The sequence below is a fragment of the Pezoporus occidentalis genome, unplaced genomic scaffold, assembly GCF_034315485.1.
Source record: "Pezoporus occidentalis ecotype Australia unplaced genomic scaffold, CSIRO_AGI_Poc_V1 ctg32, whole genome shotgun sequence".
Classification (NCBI taxonomy): domain Eukaryota; kingdom Metazoa; phylum Chordata; class Aves; order Psittaciformes; family Psittacidae; genus Pezoporus; species Pezoporus occidentalis.
In genome coordinates, this window is record NW_026915158.1 from 5,244,103 (window position 1) to 5,263,489 (window position 19,387).

The following is a 19,387-nucleotide window of genomic DNA, read 5'->3' on the forward strand; positions in this document are numbered from 1 at the left end:
TTAGAGTATCAATAAATGACAACAACCAACAATATGTTTTCAGAGGTAAATGACTCCCAACATGTCTCATATCATCAATTTTACAATGAAAACACCCTAATAAAATCTAACACAAAACAGAGAAGCTGTGGAGCATTCACCATGACTTGGACTACAGTTTTGAGAAATGCCCGAGATAGTTAAGCTTAACTCTTAACACTACCTATTGCTGTAGCTACATCTTTTTCTACTACATAATTTCTGACATGTGAGTAGAAGAGAGGAATGGGTACCAACTTCCTCTTTTCATTCCTTATTCAATAGCTTCCAGTTTTAATCCCCAGCTGAAACATGGAAATCAGCTCACCTTCCTGACATCAGGTTATTCAGACATTACTCTAATTTCCAATTTTAAAATATTTTACTTTAAAAGCTTTGATATATTTAAATAACTTGTTCTTAAATTGGATGCACAGATTTTCTTTGACTGCCAAGTCAGTGTATTAAAGTATTAACATTTTAAATGAATTTATTAGTTTCAAACCTTTCATATTTTGCATGTAAGTAATCACCAGCTGCATAAATAAAATTTAAAATAATTACTGGCAGAATCCACAGTATCTAAACAGATTTTACAGACATTTTCACTATCCAAAAATTCATTATCTCATAAGCAAGGGTCCACATAAAAACCTGACGAGTAATGGTTACTCATGTACTAATGACCTGCCAAACAAAAAAAAAAAAACAAACCAACCCCCCCCAAAAAACAACCAAAAAAACAAAACCCCAAGAAATTCCATTTCCTCAGTGGCTGGACAAAGAAGTTAAAGAACAGACTCAGTCTAACAACACTTGCTTAAATGACCCATGTCCACACTCTCTTTCTTGCATCACCAAGATTTTGTTGGGGGTTACATGAGTCACAGGAGCTTATGTAAATACTTTTAAATGGGTTTGGAATATGCTGTTCGAGTTTTGTGTTACTTTAGAACAAATTGCAATAGTCTTACTCCCTGGTGGCAAATACCTCCAGGGAGAATAGAAGGCCTTCCACTACATTCAGTTATTGAAAATCCCTTTTCAAACCAAGTAAGTGGAAGTAGTGCTTTTGATCCAAAGTTCATTTCACAGCAGGGCAGTATTTTTCATAGATCACTTGAGTTAATGGGCTCACCCGTTGCTACGTGGTTAATGGCAGACTGGCAGGAGGAAGTAAGCATCATGACACGAATGCTCCTAGCCTAAGAGAGAGGCTAGTAAGAAAGATCCTAAGTCTGAATACACTCAAACATAAATGCATTCATCTGGAACAAACTTCGCTGTTTGATAATGTATTTAAAAGTATGTTCCCAGGTCATGTTTGTTAACATAAAGACGAAATATTTTACCTACTTCTGTTTACTCAGCTGTGCTTACTTTTTGCAAAATATGTTGCCAGAATAGGCAGAAGCTTGACCAAGAACTAAGAGGAGAATGTTGAGTAATTTAGTCAACATGCCTCAAAGGAAATTGTTAATCCATAGAAACAAGACATACCACTTGTGAGAGTTTTAATATATTAATGCCATGTACCAGCCCTGCTTCAACTAATTATTTTTACAAGCGTCTTGATTACACAAGGGTCCAAAATTAACATAAAATTTCTTTTTAACTGAAAAATTAAGACCAGGTCAGGTAGGTATCACACACACAATTTGAATCATTCCATATTTATGGCATTAGTTCATCCAACTTCAGAAGACCAAACAGTTGAGATTTTCATACCCTAAATCAAAGATTGAACTGTCTAATGCTTAACTCCTGAAGAAATATGGACTTACAGAGAGCGGGCACAGGACAGCTCAAGAGTTTTTCTAAGGCTAGGTCTTAATACTTGCTAAGCTGTGCAGCTAAACTCTCACAAAGCTCCTGAAAGAAAAAGACTTTGTTCTTCAAGGTGGGAAGACTTATGTTTATGCTCTGAAGGACACCTGGCATTCTGCATACTAGAGCAAGCTGCTGTTTCCTTCAAGTGATTTACAACAATAGCAGCATTAAAGCACAGCCCCCTACTCTGCACAGCTTACATTTGTGCAGAACTGAAAATTAAGAGGATGCTGACTATGAAGAACTTTTCCCCTTTTCCAACCACAAGGTTTTTAGTCTCAAGGATTCTCTAAACTAGACTAATTTACTAAAATTGAAATAAACTCTGTCTTGCACAACTCTTTTCTATGCAGTACTGGGAAGAGCAGCAGTTTATAGCTTAGAAGCCAGCATAAAGCTAGAATAGGCAGCATTTTCTCTACAACCTTTAGAGCAAGTACATGTACAAGTATGTACTGTTCAGGCATACCAAGTTATTTATTGGCTTAAAGTCCAATTCAAGCTTATTTGGTTTCTCTCTTCCATTTGCCTTCATTACCACAGTCCAGAATGTGGACAATATGCTGGAGACAAAAAGGAATAAATAAAACCTGATAGGCTAGTTGTTTAAGATGAAATGGATGACAATTTTAAAGGTATCTATGACTTACTCTGATAAACTAAATAAAAATTGGTGCAGTGGAGACAGCACCTGCGCAGCGCCTTAGAGTTTCACATTCTAGAGGTAAGATAGGTCTGCATTTGAGGTGCTACAGGTTACATTATCAGTTTTAAGATTTCCCTTAGAAACTTCAGTGGCCTGTGTCCAAAACTACAGATGCAGCAGAAGGTGCTCGGCTGTCAGCTGCCCCAACAACTCACTCTTACTGGCACTTAAACAAGTGCAGCAAATCAGATATAATTGTTACATATATCCAAGCTGGTATAATAATAGGTCTACTTACTACTGAAATTTTCTGTTGTCACAGTTTGGAATATTCCTACACACGACTAGAAAAATATCTGGATATATTTAAAGAAATTCTAACAATTCAGCTGGTTTCAAGGATAAATATGAAGTTTGACATACATGCACGTATGGCTTTTTTTTTTTTAATAGTACCTGGAAGGAGGGAGCAGAAGAGAGAAAGAAAAGCTAGGTTTTTCTACTGAAGCCAGTAAAAAAGCCTTTTATTTTCCTCCTGTGAAAAGCTGTGTAAACTCTGAAGCTGAGATTGTAGTGCCTAGCAGGAGTTCGCACAAGGAAATACTCAGTATGTGAATTAGATACAAGTTCAGAGCACTGGGCAAGATCCAGAGTTGCAACTCTGTGCCAGTTGCTTTCAACCACTTCTTATAGTATAATGCTACTGGTTAACAACAGGGTTAACTGGGTTCTTGTCAAATGCTGTTTAAACAGTGCTAGGACTAACGAACCATGGAAGTAAGACAGATTTGGGAATAGCGAGTAAAGCTATGTGAGTGCAATTCAGTTATACAGCAGCACAACTTACCTGCCCGGCATGAGTGAAAAAGCATATTTAAAATGCGCCTTTGCTGGATAAGATCTGGAGTTATATGTACAGTCAAAAAAGATAAGAGTACGCACGTTAGAACAAGTGAACAAAACCTCTACCACATGGCAAAAGGCTGAGGTAAGAACAAGATGCCAAACCAAATTCTTTACAAACATCCTGGACACTTGCTAACATTCAAAAATCTGGTATGTTTTAACTGAGCAGTTCTTTTGATTCATGTCAAAGACATGACTAAAAGCTTGCCAGGGCTCATTGCAGTGTTCTCTCACTTTCCATTAGCACATGACATAGTGGTTTAAAGGAGAAAAACGTCTATGTACAAAATCTAGAATTAAGCCAGGCAGGAAGCTAGCACAAAGTTCTGTGCTAAAACCCCCCAAAACTTACCTATTCGAAACATAAGGATATTTTCTTATGCTTAAAGAAATAGACTGAGTGTTCCAGACAGTGTTCAGGTCATTAAGTTGTGAAAATGTCAAAGCAATTAGGGTCATATAATAAAAGTTTAATGAGAAGTCTGAGTTAACACTCTTCATTATTGGTGTACTGAAATGAATTTGAAAATACACTTTTTGGTGCTTCTTCCATGCCAACTGAAATATGTTCTACCACTTGTGTCTTGCTCTGGAAAGACTTAACGCCTGAAAAGAACAAACACAGTTGTTTTACTGCTCCTCTCCCCTTCACCAATATTTTTGATGAATAACCTCTACCTCCTCCCAACACAAATGGAAACAGACTCAGTTTAAGCATTTAAAAAGATAGAAAGGTTTATTAAATGAATCCAAATTTGACAGATATTACATAAATTAAACAGCAATAAAATCTTACTAGGGTTTATGTACAGATCACAGTGATTTTCATTGTGCAATGAGGGCTGACTTTGTAACTTTGAACAGTACTTATACATGTGAGCTACAAGCAATCAGTAACATACAACGCTAGTCCAAGTTAACCTTGCAAGTCTAGCAGTTCAAACTCATTATGCAGTACACAGATGCCTGCTACCACTATCACTACTTACTATGCAACATAGTATTTATAAAGCAGTCAAGGTTTGCGATAAAAAAGTGCAAAACATGGGAAGTCTGTACACAGTACAGTACAAAAAGGAATCATGCTACAGTCATTTAAAGCTGAAAAATAATTCTATAGCATAGAAAACACTGCATCACAACTCTTCTCAATAGCAAGCAGATGGGCTGTGGAACAGCCAGATCTTAATTGCTTTCAAAACTGCAAAATCCCTGTTCATCCATTTAAACATAGCTTAGTACCTATATTTGATCCCTTAACAATGACTTTCTACGGTGGAAGATCACATTAGTTAAAGCTCAGTAGTGGACGTATTCATTGATCAAGCTAATTTACAGAAAAATCTACAGCATATTCTCCATTGAAATCATGAAGCATTTATATTCATTTGGTTACAAGGCAATTTAATTTATAATGCATGTTTATCACTTAAATCCTCCAATTGGGTAATTAAAAATATATATATATACACATATATATATATAAAACACAAAAATAAACGTTGCTTTTTAATGTTTAACATTCTTGTTCATCAAAGCAGAATACCAAAGGCCTAGGGGCTCTTGCAAGAAAACAGTCCTTATGCAACAGTTTATACGCAAAAACACATTAACAGATGCAACCAGAATAAAATGAACTTCAGAGAATACCATATTTGAACAGAAAACAAAGAAGTGTTCTAGTCTGTTAAAAAAAAAAACAAACAAAAAAAAACAACCAAAACAAAACCTATAATAAATGAACTTCAGAGAATACCATATTTGAACAGAAAACAAAGAAGTGTTCTAGTCTGTTAAAAAAAAAAACAAACAAACAAAAAAAAAAAAACAACCAAAACAAAACCCAAAACAAACCATAAATCTTGAGTCCTTAGTGCAGTGTCCATCTGGGAATTTCGGTGTGAGTGCTCAGACAGAACTACATTAGTGGGCCACGATGTCCCAGCAAAGACTTAAAATAAAACTTAAAATAAACTCACTTGTGCAAATAAATAAAATGGGCTGCTTTAGCAGCAGTTTAAGACTGCTGAGAAAATAACTGATCACTTAATGCTTCAAGAACGTTTTGGGTTGGTTATTTCTTTTAAGTAAGGATAAAAAACGTGAAAGCAGTTTTTTACTAGAAAGCATGTTGACGAGGTCAGTAGTTAGGCATATGTAAACATGGCTCTGGAAACAATGTAAAGTCAATGGATTAGCATTATTAATAAGATTGTACTGGTTCCTTTAGTCTCTGTCATAATGAGTGTCAGTGCATCCACTGCCAGCAATGGATAAGATTCATGAAAAAAAAAAATCCACTATCTCTGTTGTTCAAGCATTGAAAGCTTAACTCATGTAGCACGTAAGTTAAATGCAACTTAATTTCCTTGGCTTTGAAGACTTAAACACAGTGTAGATTTTAAACTTGGAAAAAAAAATATTTAGCCCACTTGCTTGTTGCAGTAAGTACATTTTTAAACAAGAAACTGGTTTTGTAGTACTCAGAATCCATAAAAGTTAAAGCTCACACACACACAAAAAAAAAAAAGAGCTGAACTGTGGCTGCTCCCATTAAATAAATTCAGTTATGTTTTCTGTGCTTCATTTTTTTCTGATGGATATGGAATAACTCACTCCACAGATACAAAAACAGTGGACTGGATTAATTTTTTTCAGGAGAGCAAGGTATTTTTACCAGGTTGAAATGATCACTTTCTATGGATTTTCCTGTATTTCATTATACATTCCTACACTGATTTTACTGAGCAGCAGGTGGGGTCATTAATCTGTGGCACTTGCATAACATCGAGATGACTTTGTGACATTCCAGAATTACCACTTTGAAGTATCCTCATTTTGCCACATGTTGCGCATTTCTGCAATCTCTTCAAGGTAAGATTTGCTTTACGAAGAAATAGATCTAGTAACCTAGAAATTGCAAGATCTCAACAGCATTTCTGTACTCTTTAGAGTTACCTAGAAGAAAATGGAAGTCACTCTTCCACGAGGAGACTCCAGATGCAGATCTGTCACAATATTATGGCAATTTAATTAGGGATTAATAGAATGTCTACTTCATAAGCATTCAGGCTTTAGTTCAGAAAAAAGATTTTTAGCCTATGTTTCTTGTAGCATTTCAGATAAATGTGGAGAGCAATTTGTTGGAGAAGCTTAATGTATGGTCTACTTACACAGTTTTATGTAGAGCTATCGTAGTGGAACTTCAGTGAGCTGACATGCCTTGGAAAAAAAATTTGGTATAAATATAATGATTTCACTAAAAGTTAGCAAAATCCACAACATCTGAGAGAATATCATTACTTTTTGAAATCCAAGCGCTTCAAAACCAGTTCCCCTATATTAACACAAGTATCACAATATATAACATAAAAAAAATCCTAAAAAAATATCCTGACTTTTACACAATCTACCTTCATATTTATGTGTATTCATATACATAGGTACATATATATGCACATACTGATATTTGGTGCTACTTAAAATGATGCAGTATTGAAAATACTTCCTAAATACAGTGTACGCAAGCTGCTAGAAGGACATTAGTACAAGATGAAAATAAGAGACTCCTTACATTTGAGGTTTGAATTCTGCACATATGGAATTCCTGTCAGCAGAGATTTTAGGACATTTCCAAAAGCAGGAGCAGAAGAATCAGGCTCTAATATATTTTCAGTCTTCCCTCTGATATTCTGAACTGCCAAGCACTCAAAAACATCTATTTCAATAATGGAAGAAGTCTTTTATGGCTCATACTTTACATTTGGAGAAGACAGCAAGCTTGAGAGACAACAACTCCGGTAAGAGCCAGTTAGAGCCCTTTTATCAGTATGCACTGAATTGCATGTTTACAGAGAGTCTTCATGTGAGGAATCTCATTTCAGACAATACATAAACACTCAGTATCTTGGTTTGTAGAGATATCGCTGCAACAGAACTTTATAAATCAGCCATTAAGATGATTAAGATGCATCTTAAACAGCAATAAAACATGCCCTTGTCTTTCTGCTTTCAAGTACTATGGTTGCAATTGTGAGGCATTGGAAATTTTAGGTACAAATATTTTTTAAAACTTAATTATTTTTATTTTTTACAAAGAATTATAAAATGTATATAGGATGATGAAAACCTCTTTTATCCTTTTAAGATTTTTATTCCTAGAGAACTTCTTGAAAAACATTATTTGAAAAATAAAAATCATAGACTCTGCAAAGTACAAAAATTTACATCTTTGCACAGTTCCTGTGCTTTAGTTGTACTGTATTCATTATATACATACATACTAATTTGTGCTTTTAATTACACAAGTTTAGTATAAACTTATAAAATTAAGTCTATGAATTAACTATGCAAAAAGGATCTGGGAATAGCAGGAAACTTAACCATAAGTTAAAAAAAAAAACAAACCAAACCACCTAAAATACACCATTTTAGCAAGTCTACTTCAGAATAGACTATCAATATTACAATTCACTAATATCAAATGTTTACAGCAAAAAATTATTCTTGCCTGCCTCCAACTCTTTAGATATTTACTATACACTCATTTGCATATTTAAATGCAGTATCATTCTTATCCACAAAAATTCTTCATTTACATATGAACTCCATTTTTCTTCTGACTTGCTGTTAGCATTTCAACTTCCTTCCAGTTTCTAAGACAAAATATAATGAAAAAGGAACACAAAATACAAAGAGGAGCATGTGAATTGAATGACGAATATCAACCTAGCACAGTTGTAAGACAGAACTTAGCATACAGAATTAATCTGACAATCTTATTTCTCTAACTAGAGTCTTCACTCTTATTAGGAAAATTCTGTGATCAAAACCAATTACATTTCCTTATCTGTCAAATCAATCTAGATATTTGCTTTTAACACCGTTTTAAAAGTTTTAAGGACAGAGGGACTTAAATATCTGTACACAAATAACTCCTCATCACAGAACACCAAAGCCTGTGAGATAAATTACCTTTGTCATTCTGTAAACCTGTTTACCAGTATTTTATTTCAACAGTATTACTGTAATTCATGTTGTTTTTTACATGTGTAAGGAAGTATTAATCAGTGTTATGGAGCAGATGATGTAATTTCTGCATACAGCTCTCACTCACAGAACTTCAATGTTTTGAGAGGACTCCCAATATTTGGACATACCTCATCAGTGCAGATGTCACATTCAGAAGTTCTTGAAAATTTCTAGATCTTTAGGGGGTACTGGAGGTATCTTGTTCCAGTCATCTTCAGGGTAAGCTTCAAAATTGGAAGTATCCCCATCATTGGATACTTTTGGCACTATGGGAGGCTAGTCAGAACAAGCACAACAAAAATGTTAGCACAGTTTCCTCAAGTTTCCTCAGTAAGTCCCTCTCCATCGTATTAAAGCAGAAATTCTGTAAAAGACTGATAAGCATATTTATAGAAGTTCACCTTTTATACTAATAATAAATGGCATGAGAGAATGAAGCTTGCAGCAACAGAGACATGTTCCAATGCTTTGTCTATATCATGGTTATGACACTTATAATACAGATACCTATTTTATTTAGCACCCAAGTTCTAGCTGTTTTGCAGACTGAATGTAACTACTGAAAAAGGTTACTACAACTAAGTTTCCAGGCACCTGTCATTACAGCAAGATCTACCACTCTCCTTCCTCACTGCTCTTCTGTAGCCTATAAGCAAAAAGGCGTGTAACCACATCAGGTTCCTTTCAGCTAAGAAAGCGTCTTGATAACAGTGGGGGAAACTGCTTTCTAATTGCAGAGAAAAAGCCTCATCTTCACTACTTTCAAACTGATTGCTTTTATAGGTGCAAATGACTAATTTGTGTCTACCTACTATGCTTTTTCCTTTTGGCTAAGAAAACTTTAAGGACAATAACAAAGCTGGCTACTGTAAGTCATGCCACAGACAGAACTATCAAATACAGCAAACCCTAATTCTGCATCTTCTCAAAAAGTGAGTCTGGCTTCTTCTAGCTCTGAGATCTTACCTGATCTTTTGGGCTTAGTTTTTAAACAATGCCATCAGCAGGTTTTCAATAGGAAAGAAAGGGTCCCATAAAGATGGTACTTTTAAGCTTCACCCAAAAGCAAAGTCCTACTTCTACAGTCACAGTACACTGTAATGTTTTAGAAGGTGCAAACAAACAAGAGGAACTAGAGATGTGTGCACGCCTACAGGGGTATGATATAATAGGCGTCGCAGAAACATGGTGGGATGGCTCCTATGACTGGAGTGTTGGAATGGAAGGTTACAGGCTTTTTAGAAAAGACAGGCCTGGCAGGCAGGGAGGGGGAATTGCCCTTTATGTTAGGGATAGGCTGGAGAGTATGGAACTCTGTCTGGGGACAGGTGAGCAGTCAGAGAGTTTGTGGGTCAGGTTTAAACGGAGAACAGCGATGGGAGACATTACTGTGGGGATCTGTTACAGACCACCTGATCAAGGAGAACCTGTGGATGAAGCACTCTATAGAGAGGAAAAACCTCATGCTCACAGGCCCTTGTTCTCATGGGGGACTTCAACCACCCTGACATCTGTTGGAAGGATGGTACAGCCCAGCACAAGCAATCCAAGAGGTTCCTCGATTGTGTGGAAGACAACTTCCTTCTGCAAGTAATAGAGGAGCTGACAAGGAGAGGTGCCATGCTTGACCTCATGCTCACCAACAGGGAAGGGCTCGTTGGAAATGTGACGCTCCAGGGCAGCCTTGGATGCAGCGATTATGAGATGCTCGAATTTGAGATCCTCAGGACAGTGAGAAGAGTGTGCAGCAAGTTCACTGCCCTGGACTTCAAAAGAGCAGAATTTGGCCTCTTCAGGAACCTGCTTAGGAAGGCTCCATGGGATATAGCCCTAGAGGGCAGGGAGGGCCAAGACTGTTGGTTGATATTCAAGGATCACCTACTACAAGCTCAGGAGTGTTGCATCCCAACTAGAAGGAAGTGCAGCAGTAGGGCCAGGAGACCTCCTTGGATGGATAAGGAGCTGCTGAGGAAAATTCAAATGAAAAAAGAGGCTTATAATAAGTGGAAGCAAGGACAGGTGGCATGGGAAGAGTACAGGGATGTTGTCCGAAAAGCTAGGGACCAGGTTAGGAAAGCTAAGGCCCAGTTAGAGTTAAACTTGGCTAGGGATATTAAGGATAACAGGAAGGGATTCCACAGGTACATAGCAAATAAAAAACAGACTAGGGAGAATGAAGACCCCGTCAGGAAGATCTCAGGAGAACTAGCTACACAGGATTTGGAGAAGGCTGAGGTTCTGAATGACTTCTTTGCCTCAGTCTTCACTGGCAAAGGCTCTGACCACACCACCCAAGTCTTGGAAGGCAGACTCGGGGACTGTGAGAATGAAGACCTTGTGCCCAATGTAGGAGAGGATCTGGTTCGAGACCACCTTAAAAATCTGAACGTGTACAAGTCCGTGGGTCCTGATGAAATCCATTCGCAGGTCCTGAAGGAGCTGGCAAATGAAGTTGCTAAGGCACTGGCCATCATATTTGAGAAATCATGGCAGTCAGGTGAAGTTCCCGACGACTGGAAAAAGGGAAATATAACCCCCATTTTCAAGAAGGGGAAAATGGATGACCCGGGGAATTACAGACCAGTCAGTCTCACCTCTGTGCCTGGCAGATTCTCCTGGATGGCATGCTAAGGCACATGAAAAACAACAAGGTGCTTGTTGACAGCCAGCATGGCTTCACTAAGGGGAAATCCTGCCTGAGCAATTTAGTGGCCTTCTATGATGGGGTGTCGTGGTTTAAACCCAGTCAGGTAACTTCTTCACTCACTGCCCCCCTTCTTTCCCTCCCCCTACTCCCAGAGGGACAGAGAGAAGAACCGAAAAGAATGCAACCCCCACGGGTTGAGATAAAACCAGTTTAGTAACTAAGGTATAACACAAATAGCTACTGCTACTACCAATAGTAACAATGATAAAGGAAATAACAAGGGAAGAGAATACAACACCTCACCACCAGCCAACCGATAACTCGCCCCCCAAGCCCGACCCAGCACTGACCCATACCTCCTCCAACCCTGCAGTCCACCAGCCCTTCTGGCTATCTCCCAGTCACATCCCCAGCATGACGTGCTGTGGTATGGAATATCTCTTTGGTCAGTTTGGGTCAGGTGTCCTGTCTCTGCTTCCTCCCGGCTTCCCCTCCTCCCTAGCAGAGCATGAGGCTCACAAAGTCCTTCGCCAAGCCAAAACATCCTTGTTATCAGCTCTGTTCCCAAGCTGAAAGTCAAAACACTGCACTGCACCAGCTACCAAGAAGGAGAAAAATGACTGCTACTGCTGAACCCAGGACATGGGGCTACAGAACTGATGGACAGGGGTCCATCCAGAGCAGTTGATGTCATCTACCTGGACTTGCGTAAAGCGTTCGACACTGTCCCACACAACATCCTTGTCTCTAAATTGGAGAGACATCAATTTGATAGGTGGACCACTTGGTGGATAAAGAACTGACTGGATGGCCACACCCAAAGAGTTGTGGTCAATGGCTCAATGTCCAGCTGGAGACCAGTAACGAGTGGTGTCCCTCAGGGATTGTTGCTGGGACCGGTCTTGTTTAACATCTTCGTTGCTGACATGGACAGTGGGATTGAGTGCACCCTCAGCAAGTTTGCCGATGACACCAAGCTGTGTGGTTTGGTTGATATGCTGCAGGGAAGGAATGCCATCCAGAGGGACCTCGACACGCTTGTGAGGCGGGCTGATGCCAACCTCATGAAGTTTAACCAAGACAAGTGTAAGGTCCTACAGCTGGGTCGGAGCAATCCCAGGCACAGCTACAGGTTGGGCAAAGAAGAGATTCAGAGCAGCCCTGCGGAGAAAGGCCTGGGAGTGTTGGTTGATGAGAAAGTGAATACGAGCTGCCTTCAGTGTGTACTTGCAGCCCAGAAAGCCAACCGTATCCTGGGCTGTGTCAAAAGAAGTGTGACCAGCAGGTTGAAGGAGGTGATCCTGCCCCTCTACTCTGCTCTCGTGAGACCTCACCTGGAGTATTGTGTGCAGTTCTGGTGTCCTCAACATAAAAAGGACACGGAACTGTTGGAACAAATCCAGAGAAGGGCCACGAGGATGATAAGGGGACTGGAGCACCTCCCGTATGAAGACAGACTGAGACAGTTGGGGCTGTTCAGCCTGGAGAGGAGAAGGCTGCGTGGAGACCTCATAGCAGCCTTCCAGTATCTGAAGGGGGCCTATGGGGATGCTGGGGAGCATCTCTTCATTAGAGACTGTAGTGATAGGACAAGGGGTAACGGGTTAAAACTTAAGCAGGGAAAGTTTAGACTGGATATAAGGAGGAAATTCTTTCCTGTTAGGGTGGTGAGGCACTGGAATAGGTTGCCCAGGGAGGTTGTGAATGTCCATCCCTGGCAGTGTTCAAGACCAGCTTGGACAAGGCCTTGGGTGAGATGGTTTAGTGTGAGGTGTCCCTGCCCACAGCAGGGGGGTTGGAACTAGATGATCTTAAGGTCCTTTCCAACCCTAACTATTCTATGATTCTATGCTTAAGAAAACATACTGTATCTAGTCTGGTTTAGAGGACTTTCTACTCCACTGTGGGCAATGCCTGATACCCCCACCCCCTGTAAGTAGTCGTGCAGGAAAGCCCCACACCCACCCTCCCCCTCCCCCCCTAAAAAAGGCAAAAAAAGGAAAATCCTCTATTTTAGATTAAGAGAAGTATTTTCTCTCTTTCAGCCAATAGTATCATTTATGTAATACTAACATTTAAGATCTCATCAGGACAGTGAATCAATACATCACATACAGTAGACAAATTCACAGATTTTGCAAGGAAAATGGAGCACTGTACCCATTATTTCATATTTTTAATCTCTTCTTCAGTATAATATATAGCCATATTGTGAAAATTAATTCTGAAGAATATAGCTGCCTCTAGAAATAATGAAGTAAACTTCTGACCCAGTTAACATCTTCGCTCTGAGTTATAATTAAGCAGCATCTCACCGTTTAAGAGCTTACTGTAACCATCACAAAAATTAAGAAACAGGCTTTGGATTCATAATAGTCTAAAAGCCATGGTGACTTTTTTTTTTTTACATGAAAATGCAACACACAGGACGTTTTGACCTGAGACTCTCCATTTGTACCTCTAATATTCAGTGTTTAATATTATGGGTTTGTTATTTATTTGGTAATACAGTAGGTTGTCATAAACTTCAGAGTTTAAAAACTTACAAAACATGTTATTATTCCGTTTGTGGTTTTTGGATTTTTGTGACCAAAATTTACAGTAAATAACTGGAAAAATGTGACTTCATTACAAAAGATCTACATAAAACTAATAATTAAAAATAAAAAAAAAATCCATGCATTTAAAGAAAATGTGGATTTAAGGAAAAAAGTTACCTATAACTTTGTATTAGGATGTCTACAAGAACACATCAAGATCATTTTCATATCTATGTTGCAAGAACTCAATTTATGATATCTAGCCAGAAATTCATTGTAAGAAACTAATGCAAAGGAGAATCAAACATTTAATTCATACTTGATTGACTGCATATAACAACCTATGCTACCAAAAAACACTAGTAAGAAGTTGTACTATAGCTTTTAAGGAAGGAAAGAAAGAAGTTTTAAAACTTTAAAAAGCATTTTACAGTGTTGATAGCTTTTGCAAACATCTACCCTCATATAATACTAGAATTTGATGCTGTTATAAAGTATGTCAGAAACACATTCATAAATCCTTCTCTCTCGCCTTCTCTATTCCTCCTACTCCATATGCTTTACATTTTATTAAAGAATTTACCTGAATTGAACTTGGCACAAAAATGTAAAGCCCAGAGTAAAACATTTGCACAGATATAAGGGCAAAGAAAAAAATCAAAACAAAAATCAAACCAACAAGTCACCAATCCCCTCACACGAAACAACCACCTATAACAAATAAATTACAAAATTCTAAAACTGAGAATTAAATGTTGTGTTAACTAAGCTTGAGCAAAACAAGGCAGGGAGTTTTTACAGACATTTTGCATATAGACAAAAATGCAAGTGGACAATCCTATAATTAATTCTGCAGTGTAAAAGGGAAAAAAATGCATATAATTATTGATGTGTTCATATGCACACATACCCATACACACATCTGAGCATACAGATGCAACAGGAAACAAAAACCACTTAAAAGAACAATGATTTCTGGTTGCAATATCCTATACAGTATTTTGCATAATATACCTTTAGTCTCCTTTGAGGTACAGCATCCCAATCTATAGACCTGAACCACCGATGTCTCTTCACATCATCTGCTCCATTCTTTAAAGAAAAAAATAAAAATAAATATTTAGTAAGTTGTATGCATACTAAACCATGTAGTTCATCATAAGAACTGTGGCATAAAGGTAGACTACTGGTCCGTGCAACCTTTTTTAATTTTTTTAGGTAATAATCATTAAAAGATTCTACAGGATAAATTTGTTTTTCCCTAGCAGGCCCCTAATTCCAGGAAAAAGATCCACATTTCTCTCTCTTCTTTTTTGTGTTTTTTTAAAGCAGCATTCTTCTGACTCAAGGAAGATCGCAAAACCATTCACTGCAGTTCTATCCACTTCTGTCTTCTCCAACATTTTAGAGAATGCCGCTAATTCTTACACAAATTAAAAGAAATATAACTGAAGTTGATGGTGTCTAAAATAAAAATCACATCTGGCAAGCACACAGTTGTATCCAATATTACTGACATTTAGTCGTGACAAGAAGAGGTTTTCAGTACTGTTACAAAAGTATACATATAAAAGCATTTGTTTTCATTTTAGATATATGGTTAAAAGCATATCTGTCTTGTAATGGTAATTCTCTCTGGGATGCCTATTTTGATTATGCATATAAGGAACAAAAATGTTTTGCTTTTGTTTTGTTTCCCTTTTTCCTTTCCTTCCCCTCCCCAGGACGAAGCTTGATTCAAGCACAGGTTCATTTCTGAGGCATTAAACACTGGAGAAAATCAGATGGCTCTCTGTCTCAGGCCTGATCACAGCACTATTTTAATGCACATCCAAAGCTCATAAGACATGTAGCTCCATGAAATGAAGTGTACCATAGCTCTGGTGTTTGGTTGTTTTTTTTTTCAGATTTATATGGAGTGGGACTATCCATATGCACATCCAAAGACTCAACAAGGAGAGTATAATTTCTCACCTAGTTCCTCCTCAAAAGCAGATCTCATTGAATGGTTCACCAGAAAATGTCCAATAGGTTTTAAGTCTTTTTAAACCAACTGTGATTAAGGAAATGGATCAGACTTGAGACTGACCTACTGCCCCAACCCCATATTCTGCTTCTAATTAGAACTTTGATTCTAACATTTTAGCCAATTGTAGGGAAAAACTTCCAGTAAATCAAACATTCAGAGACTTAAAAAAGGCAAAAAATCCAAACCAAAGCACAAAACCAAAAAATCCCAAAGAAAACCAGAACTCAACAAAAAACCCCAGCCAAACACATTGCCCAAAATCCATGTTTGAATAAATCAAAGTTTGGTTTTGTTTTTCTTCAAAAGATACAAAAAGTTTTCTGGCTAATATCTTTCTAAATTTTTAGCTTTGGGTTTGGGTTTAATCTCCCTGATGACTCCCTAAAACATTGCAAAGGATTCTGAAAGATAAGAAAAACATTGATTTCCTAGCTTTTCTTACCAGTCTAAGTTCGTGTCATAAAAGGCTCTGAAAAGGACCTCTGGGCAGCAGGTTCTAGCATCTATGCTTATATATTGTACAAAAAAGCAAAGCTGTAACCTCCTGCCCAAGGAAATGGAAGTTTTAGCTGTCTCTAAAGAATTAAAACATTACACAGGTTAATTTAGGTATCTGCAACACTCTAACAAACCTAACAAGTCAATGAATAAAGGATTAATGTGTGGTTTAGCAACCCTGTTAAAGCACCTGAGTTAGTTCACATGCAGCTAACTTCCCACTGCATTACCAACCACAGCTACTGCACAGCTGCAAAATCAACTAAGTTTCTAACACAGCTGTCATCTTCTGTGCCTTACAAGTAGTACCAGATCAGGCCATCTTGCAGAATTCACCAGATTGCTTTGTGTTCCATCATGACATATCACAGACATAGCTGTATTTCTCAGGTAGGTTGGACTGCTACCTGAGATGAGAGCAGACTTTTTATTAGTAAACTATTGCCTTCAGATGGCTATTTGGAATAGGATTCTTCTTGGTGCAAGACTACTTGACTGTGCTTAATCAGCCCCATCACCAAACTACCAGGACAATGACCAAACATCATGGTACAACAACCCTTATTCATCTTAAAATAATTTTTAAGCTTGAAATTTTATTAGTGCTCCTTCTGGGATTAAACAGCTCCAAAGGAAGAATCAAATAAGCTACGGGATTTAGCACCAAGTCTTGAAATTAATCAGTAAACAAGTAGGGTTTCTGAGTAATGTATGGGAAAATGTGTCTCAATTTCATGATTATAAAAACAAAAGCCATAGAAGAGTTGTTCTAAATCTTTCCTACAGAATTCTTTCAAACTTGTGCTTTGTTCTGTGTTACATTTTATACTGACCTTCATATTTCCTAATCGTCTTGTCCTGTCAACTACAAGCAGCTTCTTAATAAGGTCTCTGCAGTAAAGAAAAAACGTTCTCTGTTAAACAAAGGTAACTGATATTTTACTGTCGCACAAAATGCTACAGAATATGAGCATACTTCCCTTTGACTAGCCAATACTGTGCATAATTTACCCATTCATTTCCTTCATATTTTAGACATTTAAGAATGAATAATAAAAAGGAATAACTTGTTCTAAAAGGGTCTTGCAGAATTTTGGAAGTTCCTTTTAAACTCTTTCAAGAAACAAAGGAGAAACACTCTCTCCCCCCTCAAACAGCACCATATTTTTCTTTGTATTTTTGTGTTTTGCTGGGCATTCAGAATCTCAAAATTTATCTCAAGCCTACCTGGCAGAACACAACTGTAACATATATAGCATTCTGTGGCTGCTAAATATTCAAAAGAAGCATGGAAGAGCCAGTCATTTGCTTAAAAGTAGTAACATCTATAAGCTTTAACTTAATTGAAAATCAAAAGCCTCCCCTGAAATTCTAGTTTATTGAACAGTTCTATATAAAGCTAAATAAACATTTTAAAAGATGAATGTAAGTTTAGAGACATAAAGGGTTTCAATTTTAAATAGCAAAGAGCTTTAAATATTAAGCACCAAAAAACACTAACATAAATCAAAGCGAGTATCACACAGTTAGCTTGGTTACTTACGAGTTGAGAGAAAAATCTGGCCTCACATTTCTATGAACAGTTATTTTTATCTCAGAGATTACTTTGCTACTCACTTTTAGAACAACAGCACTCTGGCTTCATTGCATAAAGTACCAATGACAGAAATGAACAAAAGTTTAGCCATCTTTCTTCTTTCTACAGCCTCAAATAGACCTGAGAGATGTAATATTTCAGAAAATGCTGGAGATCTACAAAGCACAGCTAATTCCAATTTTTAATTTGCAGGAGGTTAAAAAAAAAAACCCAGCACCTTTATTTACAGAAAATGTAAATGTATTAATGAGACACCTGCATCTCTCCATCCGTAAATATAACATCTACTAACCCGAAAAAAAACAAGTATTCTGTCACCTAACCTTGAAATCACAAAAGTATATATACAAAGAATGTACGAATTGAGATTGAATGTGCTAGACTGTTTTAAAAGCTGTTGTATTTGGCAGAAATGTAGTTCTAAAATTCAACTGGAAAAATATTCAATTGGCAGATAAAAGGAGAATAAAAAAGTCAAGATAGAAAGCAATTTTTAAAACTCTCATGATCATTCCAACCAATGTTTGGATTACATTAAATCATATGACTGACTCCTTTTACAGTCACCTTCACAGAAATATCTCTTTTCAGATATCTCTCTCAGCAGAGAAGACTATTCCTTATGGAGAAGGCTACCAGAATGGCTATAAGCAGACTTTAAAACAGATGCAGGACTAAAAAGAAATCCAGAAACCCAGAACTAGATTCACAGGCTCTATGACCAAAGGTAAATCATGGAGTTTCCTGTTCCTATATAACCAGAAAACATACAATGGATCATTCATTCTTGGCTTCCTTCAAAATTTTATCTTAGAAAATAACAATTAGAAAAATAAAAGGATGACCTTGATCAGTGATACTGTGTTGTCACCAGAGATTAATACATTTGCTGCATTCAGAAGAATGAATGTCCATTTAATTGAAAGAACTAACAGATAGTTTAGTCATTCTTTACTACGTAGTTTCTAAAGAATAATTTAGAAACGATCAGGTTAAAAGTCCATCCGACAGATACACTGCACTTTGTATTTGGAAACTGAAATTCTACATTAAGGCCTTTCTAGACCAGTTATCATTAAAGTGCTGTAGCGCTCATGTTTGACTTGGTATTTTCCAAAACTGTCTTTGCTAAGAAAAGCTCACAAAAAGCAAAAAAAACCCCAACAACCCAAAAACCAAAGCAACAAAACAAAAAAATACGAACAAAAAATCCCTGAAATTACTTATAAACTCATTAGCGGTCAAAGAAATACGTGGAGCATAATAATTATGTATTATGTATAATGAAGTAACACAAAACTCCACCAACACTTTTATTTTTTAATTTCTAGTTGATTAATTTATCATCATCATCATGGCAGAAGCTGCTTTTCAGAAGAGACCTGACATAATGGTCAAATATGCAAGGACTTCATGTATACAGGACAAAAGCCTTGGAGAAAACATCTGATCATATTGCAAGGCAGCTAAAAAAAGGGCCACAGTAGTGAAAAATGTGAGGAGATGTTGGCTCAGTCTAGAAAGAACAGCACTTACACAAGACACATAGCAGCACGCAGCAGGAGGGAAAGCAAAAGTTCAAAAGGTTAAAAGTGTGGAAGGGTGATGGAGGCAGGCAGGTAGAAAAATATCAGGTTTATGTAGT

The 19,387-nt window shown here is 37.4% G+C and overlaps 1 protein-coding gene across 1 annotated transcript in view; it reads right to left on the reverse strand.

Moving 5' to 3' along the window:
* Positions 1-5,799: 5,799 nt before the first annotated feature.
* Positions 5,800-19,387, reverse strand: part of PRKX (protein kinase cAMP-dependent X-linked catalytic subunit) — a 61,355-nt gene continuing 47,767 nt past the window's right edge. The window contains exons 6-9 of the mRNA XM_062628711.1: positions 16,979-17,036; positions 14,633-14,710; positions 8,560-8,707; positions 5,800-8,055 (exon numbers count right to left, since the gene is read on the reverse strand). Of these exons, the coding sequence (XP_062484695.1) occupies positions 8,582-8,707; positions 14,633-14,710; positions 16,979-17,036 (262 nt within the window). The 3' untranslated portion in view covers positions 5,800-8,055; positions 8,560-8,581. The remainder of the gene's footprint in view (positions 8,056-8,559; positions 8,708-14,632; positions 14,711-16,978; positions 17,037-19,387) is intronic.